Below are 19,224 nucleotides of genomic sequence, written 5' to 3' on the forward strand. Positions count from 1 at the left end.
AGCCGATGTTACCGATATTAAATTATGACCAACTGAGCTACTGCGATATGCAGATCGCACACTTTTGCGTGTTCCGGCAGCCTGCACTTCCTTATTTACTCGTGAACTGAGATTCACTGTTTCAAACGCTGCTACAAATACCCACTCCTAAGTGTGAAGCAAGTGATATGTGGAGACAGAGAACGTTTACCGTATTTAATTATGTCCTACCGAACTTGTGTGCATCCAACAGAACGAGAAATTAGTCCTTAATACAAATAACCTGTACGTCCTTTTCATTCGTCGTTTCAGAAGCCCACTACTATTTTCAGATCAGGTGGCAGGTGGCGACAGAGAATATTTATTTCATTATGTCCATCCGAATAAAGGATGTTCCTCCGAACTAAATGAGGAATTTGCAGATTACCGAACTATTGCCTAACAAATACCTGTAGGCGCCACCCCGCATCTTCTTGATTGTGGGCTAATTTTTTCACACAGAGCTACAGAATCTCACTACGTTAATTGGGCGAGGTAGCAGAGAACATTTAAATAATTGCCACCTTTCCTTCCACCCAATTAGAGTGAAATCTGAAGATCGTGAAACTTTTTCCGTTCATCTGTTGGTTGTTTCTCAATATTGTATCCAAATGATAATATTACACTAGGAAGGTGTGTGTGTGTGTGTGTGTTCAGGGGGACAATATGGATCTCCAGAAGTATTTTGTATAGCATTTCTTATTGTTTTAAACATTTAAGCGCACTCATCTCGTGATATTTCTCAGTTGATATAAATGTTTTAAGCAAATTTACCTCGTAATATTTTAGGGTGGACACTAGAAATAAACTTTTCATGCACGCAAAAATCCTACAACACAACCGGTCACCGAATTAAATTAGTACGTTATGAAAATAAAAGTAATCGCACTTCAGTTACGATATACCATAGCAACGTATTTGTTTTTAAGTTTGATTCGGTGCGACGCTGTTTAGATGTACACTATTCATGGTATAAGGCCGGGATAGTAGAACACGAATATAGGTATCAGCAAGACAGGCTTGAGTTATGATCGGGTGCAGACGTTGACATTTCTACCAATCTTAAAGATAAGTGAGTAAACAAGAGGAGAAAATGAGCTACGTAAATGCCGATAATTATACTGTACTAATATACAACTGAAGAACACTATTTTGGAAATACTGCAGAAACTATGAGAAAGAAAAAAAAGAACAATGGCAATATTACAAACGAATCAAAAAGGTTATTTGATTTTGGTATAAGCCGGAATTGTGGTTAATAACTTGAGAACCAGATCTGAAAGAGGAATATCAAATTTTAAAAAAAAATTAGTTCCGAGCTGGGAAGAATGAAAATCTGATCGCAATGGTTTACTTCACAAGGATCGCTTTAAAACTCAAATATCATATAGTGCGCACAACTCAAGACCAGATGGCCGAAAATAGACATTTCAGAAGGGTATAATTTCACGAATAAACGTAATAAATGAAGAGTAATATTACACTCCCCTTTTCTCACAAAAATGAAACGTAGTTTTTAAGAGTTACAACATTGGACTTTCAATGAGGACCGACAAATATAGCATCTCTGCTCGTTTATTTAAGCGGCAGCTAATAAGTAGCGGTACGTAGGGTCGTGTTAGGATGTTACATACTTTAACTGTACAGTTACGCAAATAATAGTTTGCGTTGTTGTTGCACTTTTACGTTATGGCGAAAAAAGTGACTCACGAAGTACATTCATTCATGAACATTAAGTACAGCTATTTATCCGTGATAATGTGAAACATAATTAGTGTTTGATTTGGAGCGCTATGTGTAGGAAGTATATAATTCCCGTTGCTGTTCGCCGATACATAATTCTCGAGCCTGATAGCGAATGACAGGACAGATGCATTCATAGGTGTGAGTAATCCTGATGTTGAGTGATCATCGGCTTGCTATTGGACTACTTGGAACTTGGACAACTATAACTTTTTAACACTTTGTGGATACAGTTGGAGTGTACTTCTTACGCTTAAATTCATGAAAACAAGTGAACCGTGTTCAGACGAGAATAAATGTTTATTTTAAAAAATTGAAGTTAATGTACTTGTCCTACAGTGACGGAAAATATTAAGGAAATGATGCAGCAGCTGTATCAGACGCTACCCGATGACAGACCTATTACAAGTATTCAGATAGTTGAGGATGCAGACAAGTGTCCTCCTGGTTTTACTGTTGTAAGTGATTACTGAGCAAAACTATGTTGTGTGAAACATATTTGTGCGATTGAGTTTTGATCAAGATGCGTATTTCAGGTATCGAGAACACATGATCAGGATTCCGATGCAGATTTATGGAGAGAAGCAAAGGTATTTGGTCGCAAGGTTACTCGTTATGTGTGTCACTCGAAGACAGAAGGCATTGCTGATTATATTGTCGAATCTGTACTCATTATCAACGAGAGAGAAGTCCCACCAGATGGTTACTCTGTCTTGACAAGAACGGCTGATACAGGTTGTTATTAATGTTAACTAGCTCTACTTACGTTTTTAGTATTCAGTACTAGCCGTGTACTTCCCTCATTTTGTGTAAGTGTACATCCATGCATAAGGATACTGCTTCAGTTGTTTTCTGTTCTGCATGTTTTAAGCTAACTTTGCAGATATCTTTAATGATACGTCTGATTCATTTTCCCCATTATCTATGGCATCTGGCATTTATTGATTTGCTGTACAATTTCAACTTAATGTGCTATAGTCAGGTGGAGTGGTTGGTAAAAATGTATTTTGTAAATGTAAAGCTTCTTAACAATATGACATAAGATTTACAAGAACAAAAGATGACACATGATATTATTGCTGTTGACTATATTTTGTCATTATACATTACATGAGCACTGCTTCCAAGATGAAAATTATCCTGTGGTATGATTTATATTAGATTCCTACGCTCTTATGCAGTGATACTATAGTTTCTGCGAAATGTGTATGATGTTTACACATCAGCAGTCAGGTAGCAAAAACATTACTGGAACAGCTTTGCTGAATATTGTTCAGTGTTTGTATGAGTTGCGATGAGCATTCTTATTGGTTTTTATTTTGTAGTTGCAGTTTCAGATAATGACATTTTGGAAAATGTACCTCTTTCAATTGTTTTCTAAACTGACTGTTATATTGCTGCTGTTCTCGCAAATAAATTGATGATAAGAGACTGACTTATGTCCCAAGCTGTTTTGGACCATATGGCTGGAGATAGTAATTTCAGTTGAATACCAGGATTGTTCCTCTTATCCTATTTGAAAACTGTGGCAAGTTTCAGTATCAGTATTAGGAATAGTTTGCCTCTGATTGTCTTACTGTTGATAAGACAACGCATTCTGAACATAAAAGAAAATGAACAGAAAAATAGTTTGATTTGCAGTGCAATGACATGTTACAGAGGCTTGTTCGTTGTACACTGGTCCTTTCTGAGTTGTCAGATACTATAGACTGTATCCAGTGATCAAAATACAGAAATAGAGTTTAGTTACTGAACTAGTTTAATGTTGGACAGTCGTGCACTGTTAGAAAATATAATCGTCATTGACTGACAAGATCCAGTGACACATTCTCATGTCAACACGGAGTAGACCTGCATTAAACCCAGTGTGTGTATAAAGAGTTGTCTAAATATGACAAACTTTTAAGCATTATAATAGTGTCCCCCCTCCTCAAACCTTGTTCTTTTCATATTTTATGAATGATATATGTAGTTAATAAGACAACAAACTACTGATTGGTGTGTTATTTAATACAGTTTTCTAAATTTTTCTTCCAAAAAGTTTGTTAAATGTGGTGTGAATAGAGACATTAAACAACAGACTACACAACAAATTGTGTGTTACAACAACCTTTAATTTGCATTCACTGTCTTCGCCAGCTTGCAACCAGACCATTAGCTTCCAACCTAGCCCATAGGCTATGCTAACCCATCAGTCTGTCACCACAACCAAGACCCTTGTCTGATACATCATTGGGCAGATGATATATATCATTAAGAAAATCTGTATGTGCTCTTTTGTAAGTTCATGCACTCGTTCATTCATTTGTTCCCAAGTTATGTGCTATAAATCTTATGGTGAAAGTGTCATTTACAGTAAAATTCCATTAAATAAAGTTTGAAATCAACAGGAAGCATGAATATTATTAAAGCCTCTAACACTATGTGCAACAACACACTGTCTTCCATGTTGGCTGAATTTTTTGATGGTGTCTTATGCTAAGGCACCTCCGTATATCATTGCATATGACCAGTTCAATGTCTGAAAATGATCATACAACTGATAGTAGTTGGTAACAAAATATCAGCTACTTGGGCAGTGTAATAGTGTTCCAACATGAAACTGCTGCATTCTTTAAAGCTGCTTTGTATAAGATTCTCGGTAGCTTCATTTATTGATACCTTCATTTATAAACCAAATAATGTGGGGTACTGGTTAAGGTACTGAAATAACGTTTGGCAGCAGTGGTCATTAAATCCTCATCCAGCTAGAAATTTCTATATTTTCTGTGGTTTACCTAAATTAATTGAGACCAATGTTGAAATTGTTCCTCTACATCAATGGGATCTTAAACCCCTATTTTCTTCCCTCCTTCATTGGATAGACATAAGGAGTAATACATATGCTGTATATATATATATATATCATACATTACTTGTATGCGGTGACTTCAATATTAATTTCGTATGTGATTGTGCAAGAAAAGGATGTTGGAAGATCTTGTAAATTCATATGATCTGATGCAGACTGAATTTCTTCTGACCAAGGTGCAAGGGAACAGTAGCATAACCATAGACAGTATTTTTATTCATACTTCATTACTAAATGGACATTCTGTTACTAAAAGGGTGAATGACCTTTCAGACCATGATGCACAAATTTTAACACTAAACTGTTTTTGTATGCAAACAGATGTTGTATATAATTACAAACTATGTAGGAAAGCTAATCCAATGGCAGTAGAGAGCTGTTTAAATCTCATTAAGGAATAAGAGTAGTAGGATGTTTTTAGTGCTGATAACATAGATAACAAATAAAATGCTTTCCTTAACACATTTCTCATGCTCTTTGAGTGTTGCTTCCCATTATAATATACTAAACAGGTTACTAGCAATAGCTGACTACTGGGATAAGGATAAGGATATAATGTAGAAGAAGGTGGGAATTTTGTCAAAATGTTAGAAGTAGTCACAATCAAGCTACAGTATCCCATTACAAGCAGTATTCTAAGGTGCTTAAAATGTTATTAGGAAGGCAAAGAGTATGTGGTATGCAATTAGAATAGATAATTCACAGGATAAAATTAAAACTACGTGGTCAGTCGTAAAGGAGGCATCTGGTCAGCATCACAAGATCAATGTATAAAGTCATTACATAGTTAAAATGTTTCTATTGCTGATAAGTTAGATATAAGCACAGTTTTGAACAGTCATTTTCTCAACATAGTGAATTAAAAAAACAACAAACTTTGTTTCTGCAGGGAATCATAACTCTTGGAAAATGTCTGTCCGAGTGTGATATCTGAAATACTCCTCTGTGATGCTGACAATGGGGAGGTTGAGTCCATAACTAAATCACTGAAGACTAAGGACTCTTGTGGATATGATGGAGTATCTAGCAGAATACTAAAATACTGTGCTGCACATGTTAGCTTAGCCACACTTGTAATTTTTGTATTAGGAATGGTTAGTTTCCTGAACGATTAAAGTACTCGGTAGTAAAGACGCTTTATAAAAAGCAGAAAGGGATAATGTAGCCAATTTTAGACCTATTTCTATGCCATCAGTGTTTGCCAAAGTTATTGAAAAGGCTATATATGTAAGGGTAATTGAGCATTTCATTTTACATAATTTGCTGTCAGATGTATAGTTTGGTTTAACAACTGAAAATGCTATATTCTCTATCCTCTGTGAGATACTGGATGGATTAAACAAAAGGTTTCGAATGCTAGGCATAGTTTTTAAATTTAATTAAGGCATTTGATTGTACTGATCACAAAATATTGCCCCAGAAGTTGGACCATTATGGGATATGGGGAGTAGCTCACAATTGGTTCACCTATTACTTTAAGGCAAAAGGTCATTCTCCACAGTATTGAGAATGGATGTGATGTGCGAGCCGAGTGGGACACAGTTAAATGGGGGATGCCCCATGGATCAGTGCTGGGACCACACCTATTCCTTATTTATACAAACAAGATGCCTTCTAGCATTACAGGTGATTCTAAAATATTTCTGTTTGCTGATGAGACTAGCTTGATAGTAAAGGAAGGATGTTGTGTGCAATGTTGGCACTGTTAGAAATGGTTCAGTTCAGGATATATATTCATGGCTTGTAGAAAATAACCTAATGGTATAACAGCAGTACTTAGTTTTTACGGTTTCTAACATACAGTTCAACAAAACATGGGGCTTTAATAATGCAGATTTGGCATATGATTAGTGAGACTGAACAGTTCAAACTTCAAGGTGTTCAGGTAGACAGTAAACTGTCGTGGAAAGCGCATGTTCAGGACCTTGTTCAAAGACTTAATGCTGCCATTTTTACTAGTAGAACAGTATCTGAAGTAAGTGATAGTTTGACATGAAAAACAGTCTACTTTGCTTATTTTCATTTGCTTTTGACATATACTATAACATTTTGGGTAACTCTTCCCATTATCAGTGTATTTTTGGCTCAGAAATGTGTGGATCAGGCATTAAGTGGTGTAAGTTCGCAAACCTCTTGTTGACCTCTGTTCATTAGTCTGGGTATTCTGCCATTGGGCTCTCATTTTTATATATTCTTTACTGTCGTTAACAATATCAGATTAATCCCTTTCTTGTTAACAATATCAGTTCATTCCCAAGAATTAGCAGCTTTCGTTCTATTAATACTAGGCAGAAATACAATATGCATTTCAATCTCACTTCCTCGACTCTTGTGCAGAAAGGTGTGCAGTATTCTGTTGCGTTCATTTTCAATAATCTACTACAAGCATTCAAAAATGTTACCAGTAATCCAAATGCTTTCAATTCCAAACTGAGGACTTTCCTCATGGTTCACTCCTTTTATTCTGTCGAGGAGTTCATTGAAACATTAAGCTGATTCCTGTGTTATATCATTGATTGTGTGTACTGAAACTTATAGCTTGACATCTTTTTAGGATTCGTAAACATTTTATTTTATCTGTTATTACTTTTCTGTTGTAGCTTCATGTACTGGCACATTCCATGACCATGGAGCTTTGCTCATCGATTTGGTCCCACAGAACTAGATGTGTAAAATAAAAAATAAAACCCATCCTTGAAAGTTCAGTAAATTTATTATTTTATTTAGTCTCCATTACTATCCTACACATAAGATTCTGATCCTCTAAATGCTATATACAGTCTTACTCAGCCAAATGTTAAGAATTTACTGATTAGCTATTATCTGGTCATTGACAAATACAACTGTATTTAAATATTTATTATTGCACACATTGTGTGTGCAGGTCATAATATTTGGCCTTTTTTTCCTTTTTTGTCACAACACGTCATCTGTTCCAGAAACATGTCAAAAAAAAAAAAAATTGGTGGCACGCTGCACCCTTTTCATACATCTCAATCAGTTATTTTCTTAAAATTGTGACTTCTGGCAGTAGCAATTTCTGCACTTCTCCGAAAGCATTGTATTACTTTTATAAGGTCTAAAGGTAAACCTCTTTTCTCAAGAATTAATTACAGTTTTAAAATTGTTTCTTGAATTATTGCCAAAATGATTTTTAAAAAATTTATATTGTTGACATACTACCGCGCTCTAAGGGTGCCAGAGATGACAACCAAAGAGGTCCTGTTATGAAAAGAAATATCATCCCAGACCATCACTTCTGGTTATTTGACCTTATGGTGGGTGACAGTCATTAATGAGATTCCAGGCTGAAGACATGCATGGAGACGACGTGGACAGCAGTGGGATACCAACCTGACTGTCACCTGCTATATGACCCAACAACCAAGGGTATGCAGTGCCAACTCTTATCATAGCATGACCCCCTTAGGTTGTCATCTATGGCACCCTTACGACACAGCAGTACCTCAACAACATTCTATGCCGCGTTTTGTTGCCCTTCATGGATAGCCATCCTGGGCTTACCTTTCAGCAAGATAATGCCTGCGCGCACATGGCAAGAGTTTCTACTTGCTGTCTTCAAGCTTTCCAAACCCTACCTTGGCAAGCAAGGTCACCAAATCTCTCCCAGATTGAGAATGTTTGGACCATTATGGGCAGAAGTATAGTGTATTTCAGGGGCCTTTTAATCATATAGGTCTTTGTGCTTTGTTAAATTCTTCTTGCAGCGTCATATTTCCCCACTCATCTTCACCAACTTCCTCTTTCCTCTCTATAACATTGTCCTCAAGTTTGTTTGCATTATATAGGTGCTCTTATATATTCCTTGCAGCTTTCCCTTCTTTGCTTAGTACTGGCTTGCCATCTGAGCTCTTGATATTTATATATTTGCTGCTCTTTTATCCAAAGGTTTCTTTAATTTTCCTGTTAAGTGGCATCTATGTTTCCCCTAGTCATGCATGCTTCTTCATTCCTGCATGTGTCCTGCATTCTCATTTTGCACTTTGTCACATTTTTCAGGTGTATGTATTCACTTGTGACTGTGTTTTGTGTGTTTGATGGTCCACTGCCTTCACTATTTCCTCTCTTAAAGATAACCATTCATCTTCTTGCACTTCTTTCCTCCATTTCAATTAATAATTATCTAATACTTCATTGAAATTCTCAACAGATTATGGTTCTTTCAACTTATCCAGTGCCCACATACTTCCTTTCCCATATTTCTGCAATTTCTTCAGTTAATCTGCAGATCATAACTAATAAATTTTGATCAGTCCACATATGTCCCTGAAAATGTTTTGCAGTTTATAATCTGCCTTCGAAGTCTCTGTCTTAACCATTATATAATCTGTTTGAAATCTTGTGGTATTTCCAGGTCTCTTCTGCTGACACAACCTCCTCTCATTATTCTTAAACCAAATGTGTGCAGTGATAAAATTATTCACTGTGCAAAATTCTACCAGGTGGCTTCCCTGTTCATTGCTTTACACTAGTTCATATTCTCGTACTATTTTTCCTTGTCTTTCTGTTCCTGCTATTGAGTTCAAGTCACTCATCACAACTAAGTTTTTCTCCTTCACTATCTCAATAATATCTTTTATCTCATCACATGTTATTTCAACTACTTCATCATTTGCAGAGATATTACACATATGAACTTGCACTACTATAGTGGATGTAGACTTCATGTGCTTCTTTGATATTATAATGAATTCACTCTCAGGTGTACTGTTATTCCTGCTACCACACTTCACTAATTCCCACTATATCTAACAATGAACCAAAGATCTTGCTGCCACTGGGGTAGCTTGCATGCCCCTATGATAAAGATAGCCATACCATAGGTGCAACCGCAACACTGGGATATCTGTTGAGAGGCCAGACAAATGTGTGGCTCCTGAAAAAGAGGCAGAAGCCTTTTTGGTAGTTGTAGGGGCAACAGTCTGAATAATTGGCTGATCTGGTCTTGTAACATCTACCAAAATGGCCTTGCTGTGCTGGTACTGTGAATGATTGAAAGCAATGGAAAGTACAGCCATAATGTTTTTGATCGCATTAAGCAATATTGTATGTTAAATGATGATGACATCCTCGTGGGTAAAATATTCTGGAGGTAAAATAGTCCCCCTATTTTATCTCCAGGCAGGGACTACTGAGCAAGATGTCATCATCAGGAGGAACAAAACTGGTGCTGTACAGTTCAGATCATGGTATGTTAGATCCCTTAATTGGGCAGGTGGGTTAGAAAATTTAAAAAGAGAAATGGATAGGTTGAATAGTGGGAATTAGTGAAGTTCGGTGGCAGGAGTAACAGGACTTCTGGTCAGGGGTGTGCAGGGTTATAATTACAAAATCAAATAGGAGTAATGCAGAAGTGCACTTAATAATGAATTAAGAAAATAGGAATGTGGGTAAGCTACTATGAACAGCACAGTGAACACATTATTCTAACCAAAATAGACAAGAAGCCCACACCCACCACAGTAGTACAAGTTTAAATGGAACTAGCCCTGCAGATGATGAAGAGGTTGAAGAAATACATGATGGGATAAAAGAAATTAGTCATATAGTTAAGGGAGGTGAAAATTTATTTGTGACAGGGGACTGGAATTCAATAATAGGAAAAGGAAAAATAGTAGGTGAATATGGACTGGGGGAAAGAAATGAAAGAGGAAGTCAGAGCATAATTTAATCATGGCCAACACTTGGTTTAAGAATTGTGAAAGAAGATTGTATATGTGGAAGAGACCAGGAGGCACAGGAAGGTTCCAGATTGATTATATAATGGTAGACAGAGATTTCAGAACCAGATTCTAAGTTGCAAGACATTTCCAGGGGTAGATGTGGACTCTGGCTACAATTTATTGGTTATGAACTGTAGATTAAAAGTGAAGATATTGCAAAAAGGTAGGAAATTAAGAAAGTGAAACCTGGAAATTTCATAGAACAAGAGGTTTTAGAGAGTTTCAAAGGGAACATTAGCCATTGGACTAAAACAGGGGGTAGGAATGCAACAGAAGATGAATGGGTAGCTTTAAGAGATGAAATAGTGAAGGCAGCAGAGGCTCAAATAGGTAAAAAGACAAGGCCTAGTCAAAACCCTTGAGTAACACAGGAGGTATTTAATTTAATGGATGACAGGAGAAAATATAAAAATGATGCAAATGAAGCAAGTAAAACGGAATACAAACAATGGAAACTCCAGGTAGAAAAGATAGCTTGCTACTTATCATAAAGAAGACACGTCAAGTTGCAGGCAGGCATGATTAAAAGCACTCTCATATAGCTTTTGGCCACAGCCTTTGTAAGAGCATGCGTGCGCGCATCTCAGGCCATAATGCAATTTAGAAGTGTATTTCAAGAAGCAGCTGTATAAAAAATAAAGAGCTCAGATGGAAAACCAGTCATAAGGAAAAAAGGTCTGTACAAGGGGGATAAACCTGAAGGCAGTATTATAGAAACTGAATAAGAGACAGATGAAGATGAGATGGGAAATATGATACTGCGCGAAGAATTTGACAGAGCACTGGAAGACCCCAGTCAAAATAAGGCCCCAAGTGTACATGACACTCAGTCAGAACTATTGATAGCCGTGGGAGGGCCATTCAAGACAGAACTCTTCCATCTGATGTGCAAGGTGTATGAGACAGGCGAAGTACCCTCAGACTTCAAGAAGAATGTGATGATTTCAATTCAAAAGAAAGTAGGTGCTCCATATGTGAATATTAGTGAAGTATGAGTTTAATAATTTATGGTTGCAAAATATTAACTTGAATTCCTTACAGAAGAATGGAAAAACTGGTATAAGATGACCTCAGGGAAGATCAGTTTGGATTCGAGAGAAATGTAGGAACACACATAGCAATACTGACCCTACGACTTATCTTCTAAGACAGGTTAAGGAAATGCAAACCAATGATCATAGTATTTGTAGATGTAGAGAAAGCTTTGAGACTGTTGACTGTAACCACACTCTTTGAAATTCTGAAGGTATCAGAGGAAAAATACAGGAGGCAAAAGGCTATTTACACCTTGTACAGAATTCAGTCGGCATTTATGAGAGTCGAGGGTCACGAAAGGGAAGCAGTGGTTGAGAAGTAAGTGAGGCAAGGTTTTAGCCTATCCCCTATGTTATTCAATTTGTACTTTGACCAAGCAGTAAAGGAAGCCAAAGAAAAACTTGGAGTAGGAATTAAAGTTCAGGGAGAAGAGAGAAAAACTTTGAGGTCTGCCAGTGACTTGGTTATTCTGTCAGAGACAGCAAAGGACGTGGAAGAGCAGTTGAATGGAATAGACAGTGTCTTGAAAGGAGGATATGAAATGAATATCAATGAAAGCAAAACGAGGATAATGGAATGTAGTTGAATTGCATCAGGTGATGCTAAGTGAATCAGATTAGGAAATGAGACACTTAAAGTAGTAAATGAGTTTTGCTATTTGGGCAGAAAAATAATTGATGATGACAAAAGTAGAGAAGATATAAAATTTAGACTAGCAATGGCAAGAAAAGCATCTCCGAAGAATAGAAATTTGTTAACACTGAATATTGATTTACGTGTTAGGAAGTCTTTCCTGAAAGTATTTGTCTGGAGTGTAGCCATTTGTGGAAGTGAAACATGTATGATAAACAGTATAGATGAGAAGAGAATATAGGCTTTCGAAATGCAGTGCTACAGAAGAATGCTGGAGATTAGGTGGGTAGATCATGTAACTAATGAGGATATACTGTATAGAATTGGAGAGATAAGAAATTTGTGGCACACTAAAAGAAGGGATCAGTTGAAAAGACACATTTTTGATCAGTTGAAAAGACACATTTTTGATCAGTTGAAAAGACACATTGTTAGACGCCAAGGGATATCACCAGTTTAGTAGTGCAGGGAAGTGTGGGGAGTAAAATTAATAGAGGGCAACAAAGAGATGAATACAGTAAGCGGATTCGGAATGGATTAGGTTGCAGTAGTTACTTGCTGAAGAGGTGTCCACAGGATACAGTAGTGTGACGACGATGACAAACCGTGAACTTGATTAATGGATTTAACATTCCACACTCTGAACCACATGCCGTAGGTTAAAGTAACTGCCATTGTTTCCCTTGACCTTAAGTTGTTTGCAGTACTGACATAGCAAGGCCATGTTGGCTAATGTTACAAGGCCAGATCACTCATACATACTATTGCTCCTGTAATTACTGAAAAGGCTGTACACCTCTTCAGGAACCACAGGTTTATCTGGCGTCTCCCCAGCTTCCCCTCCATTTCAGTTGCACTTAGTCCTGATATCTGTATCGTTCAGGCTTGCAAGCCACCTCACTTTGCCAATGTCGATGGTGAATGGAGAGCATTAATTTCTAGAAAGCATTAGATTTTGTTTTCTAATCCTAAATTTAGCATTATATTTATTTATTTTCTTGCATAACACTTGTGAGAAATCCTGATTAATTAACAACGTAGGAGCTGGATACTGACAGTATTGTGGTGTTTTACTGTTTTTTTTAAAGACTTAATGGGTCAACTGTTTTGTTTAATTTTTAGGCATGAACTTGATATCAAGTATGTACCGCTCATGTTAAAAGTTTTTGTGCTCACCAATTTTTCCCTCCCTCAGATCAACGAGCTTGGAGAAAGCGGCAGCTGTGCTACAGGCTTGCTAAGCAGACACAAGCAAAAACGGCAGTCACTGATATTATTGTGTTAAGCAGGCTGAAAAAAGCACCAGATGGGTTTTCACTGGCAGGGTAAGCATTTTTTTAATTGTAACTCATTCCATTTATGTAATTATTGAATTTTAGTTTGATTACTTTCATCCTTTTTTTTTTCCTGGTAAGTTTTCTGCTAATCACAGTCTTTCTCTCTGTAATCAGACGTGCTTGTTTATGTTGTGTTCGTAAACTAGTACCAAATGGTAGTCACTGTTTCTGAACATTTTCCCATTTATTAGTAGCCATAATATACACATTTTACTAAGCTTTCACTTAGTCCTAATCATCTGACCACATAATTTTACACAGTATGCTAAGAGTAACTAGACAAATAATTAGCATCATGTAGATAAAAATTGCTGTGCGTCACACTGAGTGGCAGAATGTAACACTGTCAGCAGTTTAGATGATAAGTATAGTAATGATAATAAATCATAATAACTGAAAGTTTTAAGCTTTATAAAAGGAAATAGAAAGATAAGAAATTTGTAAATGCTGACAATGACAACACAGAGGCTAGTAACTCAGGACAATGAGTGGAAAAGAGAAGTGAATTGAAATAATAAGAGTTCAGCAAAAAAAATGGGCAGTTAATATAATGCTGCAGCAAAGGAGCTGTTGAAATGTAGAGAAATTGTGGGGGCATAATTAGAAAGGAAGAAGTGAAAAATATGTGTGTTGTTTCTTTAAATTTGAAAATAGAGAGGTAAATAGGAGGGGGAGAGAGAGAAAGAGAGAGAGAGAGAGAGAGAGAGAGAGAGAGAGAGAGAGAGAGAGAGAGAGAGAGAGAGAGAGAGAAATATTTGAAAGGTGACAGACACAGAGGGGAAAAAGTGTGTAACGAAATATGAAAAGTATGGACCATTTATGAATAGTGCTGTAGTTTTCTGCGCACATAAATTTAACTAGATAGAGGCAGAAGCAGAAACAGTGGCTCAATATGAAACTTGCCCAATACAGCTAGTTGACAGGGTAGGCATCAGTTGGGAGTGTGTGGTGTGGGACAGAGAGCGCACACTGACAGTGCCTCAAAGTGTGTTCTGCTGCTCTCTAGACAGAAAAGTTCACACAGCCAACTTCTTACTTTCACACCATTGTAATAATGAAAAGGAAAGTGTATTTTATTAAGCTTCTTGTTGCAGTTATGTATTGTTAGAAATTATTTCATGGTTTTCAGTTACTCTGCCTTGGGGGCTTGGGCATGAATGGCTGCTAATGGAATGGTGATTCGAGGTACCTCAAAGTGAGGGCTGCGCAGTGGCACCAGTGCTCTATAGCTTAAGCTGTGTGCATCCTTCCATAGCAAAAACTGACATACTGTCTTTGGAGAAACACCACAATCTCTTATTGTAAAACAGATTATTTTGTTTGTTTGGATTGCTTTAATGCCCACAGTAACACCATGGGTATGGATGCTGTCTGTTGTTTGCTGTTTGAATCACATGTTTCTGTGATGTTTCACCCTTTGATGAATCACTTGTTTTAATCAAGAATTTCCAAAAACAGTATTCTTAAAAAAATTGCATGCTCTCATTTTATCCCCCCCCCCCTTTTCTTTTTATGTGCAACCATTAAAAATTTTCTGTTTGGTTTGACTTACTCTGGAAAATTATTTCATGTCAGTAGGATGACATTAACCCATGCTGATTGGAGCAACAAATTTTAATGTAGGGAATTTTACGTTTCATACTTTTTAGTAAGTGTAAAAGTTATTGATGATTGCATAAAATCAAAAGTAATACTATTTTACTTTTTAGGATGCATTTAGTATTCCTGAGAACATTTCCTTTATGGTATTTCTTTCTTGCAGTCTAGGTACAATGTGTGGTATTATTGAACACTGTGCAATACAAATTCCTCTTGCTCCTCATCTATGGTCTGTGATGAAATAATTTAATACACTTTTCAGCAGAGCCATTAGCAGCTTTTGACTTCTTAACTATCCTTTCAGCATCTAAATCTGAAGTGCTGCTCGTCTGTGTTGAAGGGCTTTGTTGAATAAAACTAATATATACAAACTTAAGGATAGGGAACTGCTCTTGCGTGTCATGTAGTTGGCTAATGTTTTCTCTGAGTGGAGATGATGATAAATTAGGAAATGTAAATTAATGAATTAAAACTAATAATAAGTGTTAATCAGAATAATATTAAACTTTCCACATAATGGCCCATCCAGTTCTCCACAAAAAGGGAATATATATCTTTTCCATTTGTAGATTTTCCTTGTCTAAACTTGCCACCATTTTGATTTTGGCTTGTATGTATATTTCATCATCAGAAAGTGATAAGAGAGAGAACTGTTGTGATAAACAACCACAAATGATGACTAAATTTCCTTATAGCTGCTTTTGAAATCGTGGAATCTATCCTTTTGTGTGATCTTAGGTCTTTTAAAAATCAGAGCTCCGGAGGAGGAGCTTTTACAGCTCCATTGCATTAAAGCCACAGTTTGACACACAATCTTATGGGAGATAAGGAAAGGGAAGGTACTTTATTTCAGTTTTGATAATATAACCTTGCCAGGAACTTCAATTTTTTTTACAAACTCCATCTCCTTTAAACCATACAACAACGGACTCTGACTCGTCTATTTTATGATGATTCCTGGTCATAACAACAAAGGGCATCATACACATAAATTGCGACTGATCCATGTCCTGGTTTTACACCTCATTCACTTGAAATGTGCGACAAGCAATCACATCTGTGCTATTAACACTCCATACCTGCAATGGCTTTCACTGTATCACCAGGATACCGCACAATTGCAGCAGTGATCCAACCATTACCATGAGAAGCTGCATCATTGTTCACAATTGTAAAGTTCAAAACATCTGCAAAAAACAGGGACAGGCCATGCTGGATCACTCCTGCTACCACTTTACTACTCATAGTAACTTCAATAGCATCAATGGCCTTATACACTGCCACCCAAGTCACCCAATTCTCCTCCTATAGTGTGGTACCTCCATTCACCGTCCAATGCTGTTGCACATGCTGCTGCACAATGACTGATGCTGTGTTTACAGATTTTTATAGAGCATTGGCATGTGCAATATCAAATACATTGCCCAAGTTGTATGTAAACTTCATGGCACTTAAACACATTTCGACACTTTTCCCGACTTTCTCTACTTTGAATGCAAGTTAATAAGTCTTTGTGAAAAATTCTGATTAGTTCTTGCCAGAATTGTTGCTTTCTCCCAAATTAAAAGGCACTTGTGAACCACAGGATTAGCACTTTACTAACATTTAGTTTTACTTCGCGTGTGTTGTAAAATAAAACTGTCAGCATGTTTCTGTTTGATGGTAATTTGTGTCCAGTTCCTTGGTGTTTTATACCTCCTATTAAAAACACACTTTCCTTGGCACTACTTAATTGATGTGATATCTTAGTGATTGGAAAATATGAATGACGCAGTCAGTAATAAATAAAAAACTGACTGCACTGCTTGTGAGTGTACTAATAAGCTGAGGTGGCAACAGAATGACATCTGTGAACAATGTGGAAGATCATGTTCCTCAGGCAAGTTCACACTCAACTCGGCATGGGCTGCACAGCTTTGGCCACAGCAAAATCTTGCACAGATATTTTTAAGGATCATTCAAACAATATATGACAGTGAGCACTCAAAAATATTGAAGTGAAAATAAGGGACACCCTAATGTATAGTTTGAAATGTACAGGGTAAGCATAAAGCCTCCTGCCAAGTACAGACATTTATTTCTAAGGAACTATGCTGTATACAGCTATATGGTTTGTTGCAAATTGTAGCTTAACTCGTAAAGTTTCTATGGGAACACTTCATGTGCATGTTGACCTTCAGTTAAAATAATTTCAACCATGAGTAGTGTTTAAACAAGATGGTGGACTGCTACACTAAGAGTTATTTATTTGTCATTCTTGGATGACACCTTCCTTACAAATGGATCAGTAGAGATGGTCCAACATCATGGCCATCATATCCACTAGACATTACCCCTTTTCACTTCTTTATGGGGTTACATTGAGGATAAAGTGTTTATTTCACAAGTTGTTGTTGGACAGATTCTTACTGCACCAGATGGTGTAGAGGTAGTGGCAGAACAGATGTTGGCAAGTCATGGAGAGAGAAAGACTAGCTTTTGCACATTATACTGACACCAAATGGAGCACATGCGGAAATGTACCTGTAAAAGACTCAGTGTGAAACTATCTTTTGCAGCAACCACCTAGCTCTATCTAACATTGTTCCTTAGAAATAAATTGTTTGTTATTGGCAAAGGAATTTACACTCACCCTTTTTCTTTCCATTCATATGTGACAAATGTAAAAGTAGCCATCTGGTGAAAGGTGCCTTGTGGGCAGTATGGACAATGTGGATACTGCCAAATCACTGTTCTGTCCTGTGACATAGCATGTAAATGTTTGCTTAAAAGTTGGATGGGTTCCTGTGGTAACCGATACAATTGGGCAAGCTGTGTTACATTTGATTTTGAATTTGAGAATGGTGCCTGTGAACCAGAACTGTCATAAAAATCCATCTTGATGAACAGCAAAATCCATCCTTCCGTAGTTAAGTGTAATGGTGAAAAATTGGGCATCACATTGAGTGGGGATCTTGACTTAACTGCATTTCTGAAAAAAAGAAAGAAACTCTGTCCCAAGGGGAGCTGTGAATTAGTTGGGTAGTAGAAATAAAATAGGTGCTAATGGCTAACATCTAGAGAGCCTGCCTCAAGTCAGTTGCACTAGACTTCCTAAGGTATGTAGGGCTAGGCCAGTGTATTTCACTTGCTCCTCATGGGATCACCATTGGACCTGGTAATCAAAACAAAATGTTGTCAGCACAGGGAGTCTACCTCTGGCCAATACTAACACACAGCCAGTTACAGGAATAGTAGATGATTGTTCTCCAGAACAGTTGTCTTCAAAGGTGACAGACTGCAAGTATGTCAGAATACACTCGTGGTAACAGAGATGATAGTTCATTTGCAAAAGTCCTCCATTTTACAGCCAGAAATATTTAGGTTAGCTTTCTGGTAGTTTGAAATCTTTGAGGAGTCTACTGAATGGAACTCATTTAGTTGAAAGAAGTAAACCTCAATGGTTACTACCCCGTTAAATTAAAAATACTAGGAAAATATCCCATTATAGGAGAACTTCACTATAGCTTCAATTTTAGCAGAGACAGAATAACATGCACATATTATTAGATCTGGAGGGGAATTGGGAAAGGGATGGAATATGAAATATATGCAGCATCATGAAACAAGTAAACACAAAGTTTGGAAAAATATGTCGACACCACATTCCAAGATAGCTTTAATAAATTAAAGCAAGGTGGATCAGCAACACGGCAACCATTCAGTGTGGAGTAAGGACTGTAATAGGTATGCAAAGGACAGAAAATAAAATAAGAGGGTGGTGGGGGGGGGGGGGGGGAGGGGACATAACTGAAATTTGCTACACTAATATCATATGCTGACACAAGTGAGCCATTTAAAGCAGTGCAGACCTCAATGTTTGCTATGTTGGTTGTCTCTACCCTTATGAAAACTACTGTGTTGTTTAATAGTGCAAAAATGAAAGATGGTGCATCATTAAATGTCCCTGCAAAAAAGGAAACCTGCCTCCATCAAATGGCAGCAATGTGTAGCCATCGTGACCCATGCCACCTTCTCTGATAAAATAGAGAGAGAGTAAACAAAGGAAAACATGCACTGAAGAAATAAATGTTAAAATCATCAAAGGGGATCTCTCTTGTGTCTGATGGAGATGGCAGTTGTTGTCAAAATGTGTGCCACTGAAAATAATGGTGTGACCTTCATACTTATCTGTATGAAACCATAGATGCTCCCTGAGACGTTGGGTAACTCCCTCCTCCATTCCTCCTCCTCGGAGATTGCAACCCCCATAACCTGCTATGGT

General features: G+C 37.2%; 1 protein-coding gene across 3 annotated transcripts in view; it reads left to right on the plus strand.

Moving 5' to 3' along the window:
* Window positions 1-1,535: 1,535 nt before the first annotated feature.
* LOC126298045 (multivesicular body subunit 12A) overlaps window positions 1,536-19,224 on the plus strand; it is a 64,833-nt gene continuing 47,144 nt past the window's right edge. For 2 of the 3 annotated variants that reach the window (XM_049989365.1, XM_049989366.1), the window contains exons 1-3: window positions 1,536-2,219; window positions 2,298-2,496; window positions 13,220-13,349. In XM_049989365.1, coding sequence (XP_049845322.1) covers window positions 2,121-2,219; window positions 2,298-2,496; window positions 13,220-13,349 — 428 coding nt within the window. In that variant the 5' untranslated portion in view covers window positions 1,536-2,120. The remainder of the gene's footprint in view (window positions 2,220-2,297; window positions 2,497-13,219; window positions 13,350-19,224) is intronic. The other variant, XM_049989364.1, reaches the window with a different exon arrangement.

This window comes from Schistocerca gregaria, chromosome X, assembly GCF_023897955.1.
Source record: "Schistocerca gregaria isolate iqSchGreg1 chromosome X, iqSchGreg1.2, whole genome shotgun sequence".
Lineage (NCBI taxonomy): Eukaryota > Metazoa > Arthropoda > Insecta > Orthoptera > Acrididae > Schistocerca > Schistocerca gregaria.